We start from the raw sequence: 18,397 nt of genomic DNA on the forward strand, positions 1-18,397 counted from the left end.
GTAAAGTGCTTGTTTAGTGCGAACTTTTGCACGGGCTTCGCCCGTTTACAACGGTAATGTTCCATTTTCCTACTATTAATTAGTATGCACGGGGCGTGCGTTAGTGAGTGTTTGGAAGTGGGCGAGCGCTTCGCGCTCGATTTCGTGCGCACTTTTGCAGCCGTGCTTTGCACGGCCTTACGAGATTAATAGGCCTCTCGCCAGCTTGTGGCGCTCGGGCCTAATTACTCAACTAAAGCCTTTTGTTATTTACAGAGATGGTGTGGTTGGAGGTTCATACAAATGCAGGCTTATCATATATGACCAAAAATATGCTTCTTTGTGGAGAATTAAAGTGGGTAAACAGACAATATATTGGGCTTGTGTGGTTATGGAAAGGTATTAGGAGGATTTGTGATTTATTTTAGGGGAATGTCCTATAACACTGTCATGCTTGTCACAATTACTATATGGATGCTTTGTACACTAAATGATAGCTGGAACAATATTTTTAGAGCTCAAATTGTATCATTGTGTACCCTTTTCTTAATGTTTTTGTAGTATATTAACATCTGAGCGGCAGAGAGTTGAATAATTCATATCTGTGATATCCGAGCCCTTCATTCTGCCATTTATTTATTGCTTGTTACAATATGGCTTGATTAGAAAAGTGTTTACTGGGATTCTTCTACTTTTGTGATTATAGTAGTTTAAATATGTCACACTGCGAAATGTCTTATGGTGACAGGCCTAAATACTGTCGTAGCTATGAGAGTATTGTATCCAAGTATCAATATTGACTCAACTATAAAATGGCAGTCTATTCATTTCATTATGTAACCTGCTTATATTTGACTAACAAAGACCTGTCAACCAAAGCCTATTTAATGAAAATGTGCAGTTAACTCTCGTCTAAGAGTGTAACTTATTGGACTTTGAAGTAGCGGAAACTGTCAGGAATACAGCACCAAAACCTGACGAGTCACGACACAGCAACATCACGTGACACACACAAAAAATGACCTTTGAAAATAAAGACCAAAAGAACCTCACTGGAATAACATGGCATCTTTTCTTGTCCTCTCTTGTCCTTTTCCATTAGTACTCGGCTCCTGTGGGCCCATGTAGTTCCCCATGTAGTTCTGTAGCATTTCCATTACAAGTGGTGCTAAATACAACTGAACAAACGGCACAAATGATATGTGACAATGTAGTCCCCTCCACACGACAGGATCATTTATCTGAATAAGGCCCTGATCACCTCCGTAACATCGTTACCATAAAACACCACAATTTTAGCAGATTTATGGACTTACATTTTTAAATGTGCACATAGAAGCGCTGTGTCTTCATGAATGCCTTTTCCCGACTGCTTTTGCCGAGAGCCTGTCCAGATTGTGAAATGTGTAGAACTCTATGCAGTGTTAAACGCATCAATCTGACATGAGCCAGGTCAAAGAATCGATACAAACACAGGGAATAGCAATGTTGGATCATGTTTCCAATGCCATTCAATGACACACTTGTGGACTGTGGATCCAGTTTAAAACATTCTTTACATAAATAAATATCCTTCGGTCTATAAATCCACACTGGGAGAGTTGGTGAAGCGGCTGCAGATTATAGCTCAAGTTAAATGCTTTAATGCACAGAAACGTTTATCTGGACTTCTGCACTCAGTTTTAAAATGTTCATACAATTTGGACTTGCATCTAAAAACAGAACTGCAACGCTCTGATGGTGTTGAACAGTTTGTCATCTCAAAGGACAGGAAACGGCTGATGCTAGGTGCACTTGCCTTGTTTGCACAACTTATTTGCATGTCGTTGTGAAGTGTGCAGGGTCGTTTAGTCTGTGCTCTCGGGGGGATCGTGAGAATTTATGTCTCCTGTAAAATCCTGTAGTGCGCAGCATGTTTATGGAGATGTTCCGTCTCCTAAAACATGTCACTTTAGCCCAACCAGCGTCGCTTTAGTCCCGGCTCGGCTCGCTTTGGCCCCGAGGGGAAAGAGGCTACTAAAAAAGTACCAGGTCTGAATGGAAAAAGGGCGTCGGAGCAGCGGGACAGGTCTGCCGCAGCTCATGGCGCACTCGGGCTCATGCACAACAAAGGAGCCTATCGGGGCCCCACACCACAGGGTCAGCAGCAGAGGTGTGAAGGCCGCAGGGAGGAGAAGAACACATCAAACGCCTCCGGAAGACTTTTCACACCATTTCAACTATTTATAACCAGACCAGACCTGTGCCGCAGCATCAAATGGTCCAGGAACAGCAGCGTAAAGCCACAGGGAACTAAAATGCTAAATGAGAGAGGATTACGAGCGTCTTCAAATCGAACTTTAACTGAATTTGAGAAGGATTCATATCGGCATCGCTTTTGTACAAGATGCGTTTTGTAGCATAAAGTTCATGCTCAAAACCACATTAGCCGCTCCAGTCTGCTTCTGTATGAAACAAAATGTGCTTAATTCAACTGAACAATATTCAAATTAAAAAATACTCCAAAGTACTGATGTCACTGAGGAACTGAAGAAGAAAAACGTATTCACTAGGGACAGAACATTTAATTGATACGTGCGTCACGGTTTAAATCATGTGACGTTGTGTGGTAGTAAGTAAATGTCTTGCCAGTGACGTGAAAATATGAAATTCAAAAGACTCTCGAACCGCTCTCGGCTCTGTAACTCACCCACAACTTGAGATTTGGGATCTTTTTTTGTTAGACGTTATCTTAGACGTTTGAATCAAGAATATGGTCGGTTAAGACGTTTATTTGTAATATAACATCATTTCAACACCCGTTCAAGATGGAGAGGTCTGAAAGTGTACTTCTCCCAGCAGCCCATAGTAAGTATATTATAACAAGTGTTCCACAAGACTTGTTTTGGTGAGGTTTATAATGTTACTTCCTGTTTGGGCAGCAGATATGACAAAGGTAGAGGTAATTCCGTGACAGTTACCTAGCAACCATACTGTAAACAGGAGCCATAATCCATACATTACACAATTATTATTATGTTTAGACTAATCATAAATTCCTAAAAAATAAAATGGTGTCAACTGTCAGAAAATGTTATTTATTTATTTTTTATCTTTATTATCTTTATTATTCTTCCCCTCCATCCCTTGTTGGGAAATGGGAGGTTTTTTCTATGGGAGTTTTTATTTATAGGAGATCTTCTACTGAAAGTGTTTTTCAAACTTCCTATAAGTGATCTGTTCTTCTGTATCTACCTCTGTATCTACCTGCATTGCAACAATGAAATTTCCCCATGTGGGACCATAAAGGAATATCTTATCTTATTGCATGTCAATTATCTGTTTATTTTTGATGGAATGTTGCTTATTGATGACATCACAGAGAGATTCTGTTTTAGAACTCGGCTCTACTTCCTGTAAATTTCTTCTTTTATTTTACATAGTTTTTCACAAATTGCAACTTGATGGAGATAAAACATATTTACCACAAGTTATGTACCCACCAAACTAAGTCATAATGAGAAAAACATCTGAACCCGTCACCTGCACTTAGCACCCACCTGCGCCATGCTCCGGGACATCCACGTCTCCAGCAGCAGCTCCAGCCGGGAGCCGTGGAACCTCCCCGTGGTCTTCACCGCTATGAACAGGTCAGCGGGGGACAGCTGCTCCCGGACCCGCGGAGGAGAACTGCTGCCCGCTGTCGTCGCCCTCCTCTCCCGGGTGAGCTTCTGGAAGTACGCGGAGAAAACTGGACCACCGAGCTCTGGTCCTTCTGCCTGCGGGAGGCTGCTGCTGCCGCCCCGGTGCCCGCTCGAGAGCACCAGCATCCCGGTCAGCAGCAGGAGAGTGGCCGCGGCGGTGGGGCTGGAGGTGGTGCGGTGTTTTCTCGCCATGTCTGGGCGCGTGGATGGTGTTATGGTCCCGCACACTGGTGGTGGTTCTTCTGGGGAAAGACAGCGCGTTCATGGGGCTCTGGGCTCACGCGTGGCTGTGGCTGTGGCTGTGGCTGTGGCTGTGGCTCCATCTCCATCTCCATCTCCATCTCCATCTCCATCTCCATCTCCATCTCCATCCCCGGGGTCGTGTGGAAGTTTGGCCGCACACGCTCCCGGCGCAGACGGGACAAGGGAGGGTTTATATACGGAGCAGGAACCAATGAACTCTCAGCATGGGCGGGCTTACAGAAGAAGTGTTCTAACTTTAGTTTGAATGTTTTAGTCCTTCTAAGTTTGCAGTAATAATGATGAGCGTGAAATAGATTCTGTTAATCAAGCCCCATTCACATCATTCCCAGTGAATTGCCAGATGTAAAACTCTGAGCTCCAGTCACACATGCTCTTGAGTCCCAGAACAATGCCAGGTTCACTCTGTTCACACTTGACCTGGCATTTGTCTCTATGCATTCTATCACTGCAGCAATGCGTTGTATCATTTAAATGGAATGAGAATAGAACTTCTAAGACTGTCGTGTTGCACAAAAATGTTGGTCAGAAATTGTTTTTGACACCACCCACTCAATTTTGGAACAATGTAGTCAAAACACCTGCCGTGGACACAATGGAAAACACATCTGGCAGCTGAGAATTAGGCCATCACAAAAAAAAGGAGATGACATAAAACACGCCGACGACTAAGGACTGGGCCGACGCCATAAATTACATATGCAAACTGGAGAAAACATAATAACTTTTGGACCCAATCTGAAAATGGGCAGATTTGACAGACACTGGACTTAAAGTCTTTATGACAGGTTCTGCTGTTTATCTAATTATGACTTTCTTTAGTGGTATAGCACCTGTGGTAAACATATATCATAGTTTTACTTCCGTGAAATCGCAGTTTGTGAAGAAATGTTAAAAAATAAGAGTTTACAGGAAGTCGAGCTGAGTTCTAAAATGGAATCCCTCTGTGATGTCATCAATATGAGACGAGGCTGTGCCCGAATGTCCACACTATTCCCTACATAGGGCACTATTTAGGGCTCACGCCATTTTGTAGTGGTGTTCGAATGTCTGGCAGGTGAAAAACTAGAGCACTAAAATTCCCCACAATGCACCTCAAAAAGTAGTGTCCAGCGAGGCCGGTCAGTATAGACCACACATATATACATCGGAAAGACAAGCGCGACAGGTTTTAACTGGACACAACACGACTGAATGAAGCAGACAGAAGAGCTGTTTAAACACACTGTTGACTCAAGAATATGAAGAAAACAACTGGAATTTCTAGTGTCATTTTTGTACATGTTACATTTGATTTTCACAAAGTATAATTACATTCTATGTTATTATGTATTCCTTGTGTCTTGGCAACTCTCTTGAACATGAATTAGGCCTTTTTCTTTCAAGTCCTCTGTGAGCCTTTTTTGGGTATGGATGGATACAAATATTGACCACTTCAAAAGGAATTCTTAAGTATTTAGTAGCCTGATTTGAACCGACTACACTCTGGTAAGTGGGAGATACTTACTGTATGTGCCACTGTGACTAATATGGACTTTCAATTTGATCTTTTTGTGGACAGATGTATAAAATCCTCCACAGAAGCAGATGATTTGAAGCAGCAGGAGTGTGTTCTCTGGAGAGGAGCTGGTGTGGTCAGCTCCTCACAGATGTTCTCCTCATCGTGACTCAGAAGTCTGTGTTGTGCTGCCAGGGCTCTGCAGTGTGACCGAGCAGCCCCGAGGAACGTCTCAAACCAGGAACACTTCTCATCTGTGCAGAGCCACTCAAGCATGTGTTTAGGCCTGTACTTTGCTTTCATCATTCATTACTTTTAAATACTGTGTATAGAGTATTGTGTAGCCTACAAAACCCGATATGATACATCCCCATCAAATAGTCCAGCGCTGCCAGAGCCTTGACCTGCAGAGGACACATCCAAGTGTGTCTCAGAACCTCCAGAACGCTTTGAAACGCTTTGTAACTGGCGATGCAAATGAGAGACTCGTTTGTCACTTTTGTATTTGTTTTTCCGATGGATAAATGAACAATATTAACCTATTTGGGGTTTCACACAGGGGAGAGAGCCCAAACTTGACTCTCTGTCACGCCTTATATACGTTTCATATACGTTTCCCTTTGGAAGGAGTTCCCTGCTGCACCCGCTGCCCTTGTTTCTTCCCTCCCTTTATTACTCCTCTCTTCTGATGAAAATAATGATCTGGCTATAATAGGCTAATGTTGCAATGCGTTTACGTTACGGTTCCTTTCATTGGCCTTTGTTTTTGGGAGGAACTTCGTGGCAGAAGGAATAAAGTCAAACAAGATTGCATTCTCCTGAGACTTCTCTGCAGAGTGTGTCCTACAGCACAAGCTCTTGATGCACACTGTCCACGCAGCACAGAGGACAGTCGTGACCATCAGAGGCTCGTCCGTTTTGACCCTTCATCGTCCACAGAGAGCCACTCGCTGTACGATGTCTCGAAGCATTTTGTGTCTGATCCTGAACACTTAATATTGTAAACACACAATGAACGTGGTCATTTGATGCATAAACTAGCTCCTGAATCAAAGTGCTCACTAACTTCGGGTATGTTATACAATTATAATTTCTTTTCAAACTTGTGGTAAATCTCACAAAGCAGCAGCAGACGCCATAGAAGCTTCTGTCCTCAATATGACAGCTCCAGAAAGTTTGTGACGTCTAGAAAGAGACAACTTCTCAAACAGGATTACTAAACAGTTTTAATGAAGCCAATGATACTGTCTGTACGTCTCCATGGAGATGTTTCTCTGTTTGATCATTTCACATCAATAATGACTTATAAGAAGTAAAAATGTGTTTATCATTCTGCCTTTGGAGCACAAGGTCACTATTTTCCACACCAAACCCAGCATTTCCTGTCACACACACACACACACACGTACACGTACACACACACACACACACACACACACACACACGCACACACACACACACATACGCACACGCACACACACACACGTACAAACACACACACACACACACACACACACATACGCACACGCACGCACACACACAGACACGCACACACACACAGACACACAGACAAACACGCACACACAGACACACACAGACACACACACACACGCACGCACGCACACACACAGACACGCACACACAGACAGACACACAGACACACAGACACAGACACACAGACACACACACACACACACACACACACAGACACACAGACACACAGACACACAGACACACAGACACGCACACATGCACGCACAGGCACACACAGACACGCACACGCACACATGCACGCACAGGCACACACAGACACGCACACGCACACGCACACACACCTGTGTGGTTGGAGCAGAGAGAAGGACCTGGTGGAGGACACAGAAGGGTCCTTCCTGTCCTCACGTGGGTTTAAACCACAGAGGATCCAGGCTCCACGAGGAGGGGGGCAGCGGAGGTAAATATGTCCCAGGTTCAGGCTTCACTTTGGGGGTGTGGGGGCTGGTGGTGTCAGGGGTTTGTGCTGGTTCAGAGGATGTGGTTAGAGCAGGAGGCATCAGGAGACACTACAGGCAGTTCAAGTTTTGTAAATGTTATTTTGTTGTAGTGGTTCTGCAAAGAGGTTTTCATATATTCAATACATTGATTTGCATTAATTATAGACCTTGGACTATAGCTTGACTGTCACTTGTCATTGCATGTCTAATTTTATTTGGTATTGGCCCATAGGCTGTATCGGACAGGACGAGAGGGAAGGACATTCAACAAACTTCAAACACACAGACTTGTAATGTAATAAAACACATAATGATGGCCCCATCCACTGAAAAAGTTGACTTTTTTTTGTGCTTTTACCGTGTTATAACATTGTTCCCTCATCATAAACACATCTAGTTGTATTTAGCTTCATTCACATTAGTTTAATGAACCCTGTTTAGAAAGTCCTCTCCCTCTGAGCGTCAAAAACACTCTTTATCTGATCTGAGGTCGAGCTCCAGGATCTTCTGTGCTGCTTTTAAACCCATAAATCATCATTAAACTCATTCTGAGCATTTCTTCCTCAAATCATGATCATTACAACTGTGTGGCTGCATTCGCATGTCAGAGGAAAGCTAGCGTTTGTTTCTCTCACCTCTGCTGCCAGTAGATGGAGCCAAAAGTCCATTTCTGACACGGAAAACGCCAGTGACATGGGTGAGTGACATTTCATCAGATGCCGAGGTTAAGGTGTGTTTAAAGGCCAATACAAATAATGCCCCGTATTTGTCCATTAAAACAAAAACTAAAAAATGTCCAATTAGCTTTGTTTAGTTCAGTGACACATCGGGAAATGGGTGAATTCAGTGGTCATCCAACACTGAGAAAAAAAAATCTACTTTAAATTCAGTTTAACGATGACATATTCAGTACAAATGACTTTAAAGAGCTTTTAACTGTGTTATATTTGTTTTCCCTTCTCATTATGAAGTTGTATTTCGAGTGATTCAATGCATGTTTGAGTCATCTTTAACTGGTCTCAAAATCCCCGTTTCACCCTACCCCCTATACTTTACAGTCAATGACGCACCAAAACGGGGCATTGTTAATATTCTTTAATATTTCAATTCATTTCTCTCCAGAAGTCCTTGACATTTTTCAGTCCTCTGAGATATTTCATTTGTGTTTTTTTCCTTGTATGCCGCCACATTTTTTTGGGAAACGGATGACCCATGACTTTCCCTAATTGACCGATCCATCTGTCAATCACGCACATCTGACCTCCAGGGAGCATGTGTAAGCTGACCAGGCTCACCAGATACTTCCTCTGTGTCTCTGCGCACGCCTTCGTCCCAAAGCCCTCCGCTCCGGTCCTTCCCCTCCGCTCACATGAGATTTCTCGTCATCATCAGTAACCCTCAGAATGAAATTAAACTCACAGAAATAGTCTCTGCACGGCTCCGCTTTGGCTCGCGGGGCCGGGAATGAGCCGTCATGTGCTCTGACTGTACTCATGTGATTCCCATTAAGAGGCTGCAGTGCGTTTTGGATGGGCACAGATCTAACAGAGTCTGGGTGGTCTGAGGAATATGTGCAGCCATGTACGCAAACCATGCATTCCACTGTTGGATTATTCACTTTTAACATCAAAAGGCTGTGATTAAAAGCTCTTATTTGGGAATTCGACAACAAAGCCGGACACAGGGTTACAAGCAAAGTCAAAAGTCAGATCCTAGTCATCGAAAACAAGTTATTCTCTGAGTTTCCCTGGGGTTTTTCAATCTGTGGACGGCTTTGAGTTACTTTTAAATCAAATTGGACTTCTTGGAGTAGTTTTCATACACTTTCATACTTTTACTTCCACTTGAGTAATACATTTCCAGTCCAATCCAATCCAACTTTATTCATAGAGCATCTTAAAAACAAATACACATAATGTAAATTAACAGACAAAAAAAAAACCCACACATTTCTATTGTGGGGTTTTATTATTGAAAAAGTGCATTTTTAAACAAGACTTAAAAACAGAAAGTGACGCAGTTTGTCTAAAGAGCTCAAGCGAAAAACATGGGTCTCCCCGTGTTTTTCCCTTTGTTTTTGAGACAAGTAAAGATTGGTGGAGGACGTGTAGGATTGTAGGGCTGAAGCAGGTCATGGGAACTCTAAAAAACAAATATATCAAAGGAAAGCGAGTGGGGAGGTTTTGAGATCGGGGTGATGTGCTCTTGTTTTTAATGCCAGTTAAAAGCCAAGCAGCAGCATTTTGGATGAGCTGTAGTCGGGACAGTGATGATTGGTTTAGCCCGACATGAAGTGCATCGCAGTAAACTTAAACGATGTGTAATATTTGGCAGTGTAAAAGTATTCTTATCTGAGTCAATTTGGTGCATTATTGTCCTGCATAAGATTTAAAGAAGACCTACTGTGCTTTTGTCTGCTATGTAGTCACAATCTTTATCACTTGTGGATCATTATGTTATATTTTAGACATTTTAAATTACAATATTGATCAAAAACTACAGACTTCTGGTTGAAACTTTACGTTATTTGTGCCAAAATGGCTACGTGTTTGTCACTGTTTAAGAAGAACAAATCTGAGAGCTGAGTCTGTTGTAGTGGGCGTGTCTGGGTGGTCGGTGAACACGGGGAGAGTCAGAATGCAAGAGAATAAAGATGACTCAGACAGGCGCTCTGAATACTTAGGGAGGTTTAATGAGAAGGGAAAACAACAAGTGAGGCTGAGAATCAAAACTCCTGTGCGGAGATTGATAACTGAACAAATGAGACATAGAAAGACATGAAAGTATGCAGGAGCGGGTCAAAGACTGATTTAATTATGATCTTTAGTGCAATAGCTTGAAGTGTATTGTGAACGCTCAGAGAAACACACAATATTGCAACTTTGATCAGCCATCGAACCGAGTCCAAAGTTAAACAGTTAAACAGTTTCACTTTAATACATGTTTTTGGAGGTTTTTGGCTTAGTATGTATTTCCGGGGCGTTTGAAGTGCCCGTCGTCGCCCCCTGCTGTGTCTGGGTGGAAAAGCAGCCATGCAACATCGACCTGAAGACCACTCTCCTGAGGAATCCTGGCTCCTTTTTATGTTTGGTAATATGAAATGCTTTTGTATGTAATGATTAAACTGTCTTATTATGAATAAAGTGTTAAAAAAGTGAGCTGCAGGGGGAGCTCTATCGCCAGTTACTTAGGTCTGCTTCAAATTTGTATTGTGAATGAGCCCTTTAATCCAATTACAAGGTTTTAGGGTTCTATGAAACTCATTAGCGATCTTTCTGACCAGTGTTTTTAAATAGATAATACTTTGTCCACACAGACACACAGGACACTTAATAACCATTTTAGAACATGAACATTGATCCCGACACTGTGCGCACATGTGACCGTGGACTGAAACAGGGCGTGTGGAGGTCACGGGCAGAAGATGGACGCTTGTTTCATTTGGACGTGAGCCCGCAGACACTTGTAAGTCTGGATCTCGAGTGATAAACACGCGAGGGGACGGGGTCACGGCGTTAAAACAGGACAGGAGGAAACAGATTAGGCAGAGGTCAAGGGTCACTGTGTCTGTCTCAGGAGGACCAGGGGAGATCATTTTACTCAAAAGCATGGGATGGAAACACAACACAACTGTCAAATGTGCTTTAAAGTATATCATTGTTGGAACTTCAGGATCACTGCTGAAAGTCAGTTTTCTTTTTTTGTTACTTTTAAGGAACATTCTACCAGAGAAGCTGCTGTTCTGATCATATTATGCTTGACTATATTCTATCAGTCCTGATTTAGAGGCGCCCACTTTAATTCATTTGCACTGAGCAAATAAGCAACCAAATGGACTGAATGGAGCAGTACAATGTTCACTGATGATCATTCTTCACATTTACCATCTGTGCATATTGTGGATGGCACAGTAAAAAGTGCAATTTATTATAATCAGAGCTGATTCACTGCATCAAATCCATACTACGTTTTGCTGCTCATGGTTGAGTGGAAAGCACATATGCTTGTCATGTGGCTGCAGCTTTGTGAGTTCGAATAAGGCTCACGACCATTTACTGCATTCAAATATATAGTACATTAATATGTTTTCTTACACTCAGATTCCTCATTTTACAATGCAAGATTTATTGTAGGGCTAATTAACAATGAATTACAATGATGAAATTCTAAAATTTAATGTATTTTAAAAATCTTCTTACAAAAATGTGATTTTATTCATCCATTATCTTTCAGGTTTTATTTGATAAATCAGCACCATAGTTTATGAACTGGACTTCTATTGAAAAGAAGATGAGTTTTTTATTCTCATGCTCCACCTTTGTTCTGTCGCACTCTTGTGTAGAATTGACCCAAAGTGAGAGCTGCCACTGGGAAAGCCGGTCCAGCCAAGAGAATATAATGTTCCAGAGGTCAGCCTCGGTCTGCCTCTGTCCACAGCCATAGACATGTGATCTCTGGGCTGTCTTCTAGTCAGTCTGTACCTGGGTGCCCACCCCTGCTCTGACATGGCCTGTGAAAACCAGAAAACCATTATTGAGGCGCTGGGATTTCCTTCAAACACACTTTTGAGCCAGGGATTATCCACACTGAAATACTGCTCCCTAAAGGAAAATAGCCAGTGAAGATTTAAAACAAAGCGATACAGATTTGGAGCTACTCAACATCCAAACTCCACTACAAGGTTTCAGTTGAGTGGATCTTACCCACAGATAATCTCGTACCCTGAATCCACAGACAGAATGGCCTTTCTGATTATTTTCAATACCACCATCAAAACCCCCGCCATGGACATAAAGGACGGATATCTTTGGAACATACTCCTGATGGCTGCTGGGAAGAAAGACAACAAGGATTACACAAACTGCTCTGACGATTACGGACTGGACTGACATCATAATCCACACAATGTACAATGAAAAATATCACTTCTGGTCTCAATCTGAAAATAGACAAATTTGACAGACAATGGACAAAATTTACTTTTATTTTGGATTTAATATGATTTAACCCTTCTTTTCTTTGGATGCTATCCTTATATTTTTGTCTGGTATTCCTTATTAATCTAGTATTCTCTCTGGTCCCGTCCGGTTCAATTCTTTTGTTTTTTGTTCTAAAATTAAAAATAATAATAATAAGCCAACTGTGCAAAAGACATGGTCATCAACAACAATCCCAGTGGCCCCCAGGAACCAGCTGCTGAAAAGGACCAACAAACCACTGTGACTCGCTCCATTCATTCAGGGAATAGTGCAGTAACCATGACGACACTGGTGACGTGTAGATAAACAACAGGAATGAGGGAAACCACAGAGAATGACCCGGGACATATGCTGACCTCAGAGAGAGCTCAGACCTAACTCAATCAAGCATTTACAAGTGTCAGAAAACGTCTGTCGCTAACTATATGCTTAACACTGTTGGTTGCTCCTAGAACCAGGGGCCCCAAGGCGGATCCGGGGAAGAAAGGTGACAGTGTTTGATGTTGTCCCAGCTCCCACCTGTGCATGCTGTTGTACATGGGATAGGGACGGATTATATGGGCAGTTAGTTAGTTAAATAAGTCAGCTAGAGGTGTAGATTGATTAATGAATTATTAGTATTCATTATTACATTCAACACTTTCTAAAAAATAATAATAATATACACCATATATTATGGAGTATTTTGTGTGCCAAAATTAAATGCTTAAATGCACAATCAATGAATTGATTTTATATGTAAATTATGAATTACAAACTTAAAATTCATTAATTAAATGCACAATTCATTAAATGCACAATTCACTAATTATACATGGCAATAAATAATTTAAAGAAAATAAAGCTTAGCATTAAAAAGATCTACTTAATTAATTCATGATTTCACGGTGTTGGTGTGACCATCAAAATAATCTGTCAGACTCGTCAAACTCAGAGGGCGGGACTAACACTGCTCTGGGTTTCTCTACAGAGGCTCCACTGCTGTTACTGTGGTGTCGCTCAGATTAACAGGAAAACTGTGGATATGTATCACTATTGTTGGTGGACAGTGGACAATGCTAAAGCCCCGTGGCATGTGTCCAGCTGGATGTGTCCAGCTGGTGTCAGAGCGGCACAAACATGACTAAATGTCTAGGTTTAGTCCTGGTTTAGAGAAAAGTCCATCCTGAAAATGCTATTTTACTGCTGTTTGCACTGACTATTGTATGACGCTGTCCTCATGCCACATGGTCAAATATTTGGTGCTGATGCTTGACCAGTGCCTCAGGTTGTCTTCCATTACAATGTCAACAGCAGACATAAGTGGCACAGTGGCACAGCGTAATAATATATACATAATATATACACCACCCACACATTTTAAATGTTGTCTTACATTAAATTATGTATTTCATTTATTTATTAGGACACTGTACAATTAAAGACACAGTCTTGTACCAGACTGTGTCTTAATAGCTAATTTCCATCTGCATCTTGTAAAAAAAGGAAAAACATTCGGCTTAATTCGGTAATAAAATTTAAACATACATCAGACATACATTTCAACTGTGTTACTTTTAAAAGTAACTCATTACGTTACCTGATTACAACTCTGGACGCTACATCACAGTAACATAATCATTCAAAAATCAAATAAACAAGTAAAGTAAATGTGTTTGACTGAACGTTGCCTCTTCACCATTAAACTTTTATTTTGCAAGTTTGACAGTGTGCAGGATTTCTTTCCCCTTTACAGTTCAGCGTCACGCACGCCCTTTTCCTACGCACCTGGCACAGAACCTGATGTGCGGAGCACCGTCTTGATTCTATTATCTTTTATGATCTTTTGTGTTGACAGATGACAACAATACAATGCCACAAGCAATGAAAAACATCTCCTCAGATACAAAATAGTGGTTAAAACGAAGGAGAAGGGGCTTTTCAAAACCTGCATCTGAACAAGGTCTGAACCAGCTCTAAACCAGGACTCAACCAGGTCTAAACCAGGACTCAACCAGGTCTGAACCAGCTCTAAACCAGGACTCAACCAGGTCTAAACCAGGACTCAACCAGGTCTGAACCAGGTCTAAACCAGGACTCAACCAGGTCTGAACCAGGTCTGAACCAGGACTCAACCAGGTCTGAACCAGGACTCAACCAGGTCTGAACCAGGTCTGAACCAGGACTCAACCAGGTCTGAACCAGGTCTGAACCAGGACTCAACCAGGTCTGAACCAGGTCTGAACCAGGACTCAACCAGGTCTGAACCAGGTCTGAACCAGGTCTGAACCAGGTCTAAACCAGGACTAAACCAGGTCTGAACCAGGTTTGAACCAGGACTCAACCAGGTCTGAACCAGGTCTGAACCAGGACTCAACCAGGTCTGAACCAGGTCTGAACCAGGACTCAACCAGGTCTGAACCAGGTCTGAACCAGGACTCAACCAGGTCTGAACCAGGTCTGAACCAGGTCTGAACCAGGTCTAAACCAGGACTAAACCAGGTCTGAACCAGGTTTGAACCAGGACTCAACCAGGTCTGAACCAGGTCTGAACCAGGACTCAACCAGGTCTGAACCAGGTCTGAACCAGGTCTGAACCAGGTCTGAACCAGGTCTAAACCAGGACTAAACCAGGTCTGAACCAGGTTTGAACCAGGACTCAACCAGGTCTGAACCAGGTCTGAACCAGGACTCAACCAGGTCTGAACCAGGTCTAAACCAGGACTAAACCAGGTCTGAACCAGGTTTGAACCAGGACTCAACCAGGTCTGAACCAGGTCTAAACCAGGACTAAACCAGGTCTGAACCAGGTCTAAACCAGGTCTAAACCAGGACTAAACCAGGTCTGAACCAGGTTTGAACCAGGTCTGAACCAGGTCTGAACCAGGTCTGAACCAGGTCTTTACCAGGTCTGAACCAGGACTCAACCAGGTCCGAACCAGGTCTAAACCAGGTCTAAACCAGGACTCAACCAGGTCTGAACCAGGTCTAAACCAGGACTGAACCAGGTCTGAACCAGGTCTGAACCAGGTCTGAACCAGGTCTAAACCAGGTCTGAACCAGGTCTGAACCAGGTCTTTACCAGGACTCAACCAGGTCTGAACCAGGTCTAAACCAGGTCTGAACCAGGTCTGAACCAGGTCTGAACCAGGTCTGAACCAGGTCTAAACCAGGTCTTTACCAGGTCTAAACCAGGACTCAACCAGGTCAGAACCAGGTCTGAACCAGGTCTGAACCAGGTCTGAACCAGGTCTAAACCAGGTCTAAACCAGGACTCAACCAGGTCAGAACCAGGTCTGAACCAGGTCTGAACCAGGTCTGAACCAGGTCTTTACCAGGTCTAAACCAGGTCTTTACCAGGTCTAAACCAGGACTCAACCAGGTCTTTACCAGGTCTAAACCAGGACTCAACCAGGTCAGAACCAGGTCTGAACCAGGTCTGAACTAGGTCTGAACCAGGTCTTTACCAGGTCTAAACCAGGTCTTTACCAGGTCTAAACCAGGTCTTTACCAGGTCTAAACCAGGACTCAACCAGGTCAGAACCAGGTCTGAACCAGGTCTGAACTAGGTCTGAACCAGGTCTTTACCAGGTCTAAACCAGGTCTTTACCAGGTCTAAACCAGGTCTGAACCAGGACTCAACCAGGACTAAACCAGGTCTTTACCAGGTCTAAACCAGGTCTTTACCAGGTCTAAACCAGGTCTGAACCAGGACTCAACCAGGACTAAACCAGGTCTTTACCAGGTCTGAATCAGTTCTTCTTCTGATGTTTTGTTTCCATGAGGAAATAAATCATAATTAAAAGATCTGAGGGGAACATCAGAGGGAGGAAAGTAAAGTAAGAATAAGTTTTATGCTTTACCTGAACACTTCACCTCCAGACCCTGTTCTGAGCGAGAGATGTCTTGCCTCATCTTCAGCACAAACAACACAACGTGATGTAGAGGATGAAACAACTTGACTAATTAAGGCTAGATTCTAGCACAAAGATCTGGAGCTGGGTCCCTGCGGCGCTGCAGCGACCTCTACTCCTGAGGAGATGCCCAAGTGGCATTGAGGGAATTGAACGAACGAACAAACGAACAAACAAACAAACAAACAAACAAACAAACAAACAAACAAACGAATAAACAAATAAACTAACTAACTAACCAGCCAACTAACTATACAATGACATAAACTTTGTATGAACACTCGACCCTCTGAATGGACTGAATAATAAGAAAAGTACAGTCCAAACTGTCCTGGGCGAGTGATCCCTGTATAAACTGAGTAAAGAAACGTTCTGCTGTTGGATGGTAGATTGTGATTGGTTGTGAGAAGAGGTCGCAGGGTGGTTACTTGGCAGAAATGTACAAATAATAAAGAAGAAACTTGTGAAATTCAAAGACTAATACTAGAAAGAAGTCCCTGTGGTAAAATGTATCATCATTCTAATCATTTAACAATAAAAGTTGATTTATTTACTTATTCTGCTTCAATACATTTCTAGAGACATTTGAAAAAGGAGACAAAAAATACTTCATGAAAGTCTATAATATTTACGTGTATGTACAGTACACATTCGCAGACAGTGATGGGAAGAATACTTATAGCCACAGAGCATCTGCATCAAACTGTACTTACAACACATGCTGTTTCCTCGTCCAGAGAACTGTACTCTGAAAACCTAGAATACTTTCATACTTTCCTAAATGTGTGAGGGCACAACAGAGTTAAAACATAATTTTGTTTTACCGTTTGTTCTTAACATATGTACCGACCTGCAAATGACCTCTGAGCTTTTCCATGGAGACAGGAAATGCAGGACATCTGAGGCAGGCTTGTACTCTGACAATGTTCAAATCTAAGATAAAAACAGTTTTGTTTAGCTGTGCATATGACTGAAAGGATTTTATTTGCACTCTTCACTTTTATGTCTTAAACTGTTTTGTGATTTCTGTCATGTCTATTTGATTTTACTTAATCTATTTGATGGATAGTCTGAAAATAGCACCTAAATAGCACCTTTTTAAAATTCTAAAACTATCTTTCAGACACAATTACAATTGAACATGTAAATAATTCCGGTGTCCAAGTGCAGCAACAGAGCAGGAGCCTGGGGAGAGGGTCAGAACACACTGGTCAGATTGCCAGTCGGCACTAAGGCCACTGCAAAGTCCAGGAAGAGCCTGGCGCACCGACCCACTGATCAAGAGCAAGTTTCAAGACTAACAGCTCTGGTCGAGTTTTGTCTGGAACAATCAGTTTAGCAAAAGCTAAATCTTGGGAGGGGCAGACGAGACTGGGTCTGTCTTAAAGATACAAAAGTGCCACACATAAGGTGGAGGCGTCGACGAGAGAGTCGTCATAAAAGACTCAGCACAGACGTGTGCAGAGGCAGATAGTGCGCTGACGTTTAAGGACGATCAAACATGGGAAAGAATCAATCTAAAAGCGATGTGCCCGTCCCGAAGACACTTGTCACACTGGCAATGTCAAATAAATATGGAAAAGAGTGTCTGGAGTGTCTGGAGTGTCTGCCAGTGTGGTCCAATACATTTGGTTTTCCATCTGGCGCGTCATTAAAGACGGACAAAATGTCTAAGTCATGTCAGCAAAATTGTTAAATTGAATGAATAAAAATTTATGTTTTGTGATTTCTGCCATGTCTTTCTGATTTTAATGCATTTTTTCCCTGTTGTGTGAAGCACTTAGAATTGCCTTGTGTACGAATTGTGCTCTACAAATAAACTTGCCTTGCCTTCCTCTTTGGAGGTCGCTTGGTTTATGAGGTCTCTGGCACATATGACTACTAAAATGAACCCTCAGAGCCATTTTCTCTTCCTAGACAAAAGCTAAAACTGTTTTATGAAACAATCATCCAATTGCAGACTTTGTTCACAAAATGAATTTACTGTGTGTAATGTTAATGTTATGATTCATCTTGAACATGCTATCAGCTAACTCACACACTAGCACGTGGCTGATTGGTTGAACACTGGCGCCGAAATCCAGGGGCCGAAATCCAGCCTAGTTCCGACAAG

At 42.5% G+C, this 18,397-nt stretch overlaps 1 protein-coding gene across 1 annotated transcript in view; it reads right to left on the reverse strand.

The window, feature by feature from the left end:
* LOC140378121 (beta-1,3-N-acetylglucosaminyltransferase lunatic fringe-like) overlaps positions 1-4,011 on the reverse strand; it is a 22,992-nt gene extending 18,981 nt beyond the window's left edge. The window contains exon 1 of the mRNA XM_072463802.1: positions 3,519-4,011. Coding sequence (XP_072319903.1) covers positions 3,519-3,854 — 336 coding nt within the window. The 5' untranslated portion in view covers positions 3,855-4,011. The remainder of the gene's footprint in view (positions 1-3,518) is intronic.
* Positions 4,012-18,397: the final 14,386 nt, after the last annotated feature.

This window comes from Eucyclogobius newberryi, unplaced genomic scaffold (assembly GCF_026437365.1).
Source record: "Eucyclogobius newberryi isolate DKJ021-1_F unplaced genomic scaffold, fEucNew1.0.hap1 SCAF_4, whole genome shotgun sequence".
Lineage (NCBI taxonomy): Eukaryota > Metazoa > Chordata > Actinopteri > Gobiiformes > Gobiidae > Eucyclogobius > Eucyclogobius newberryi.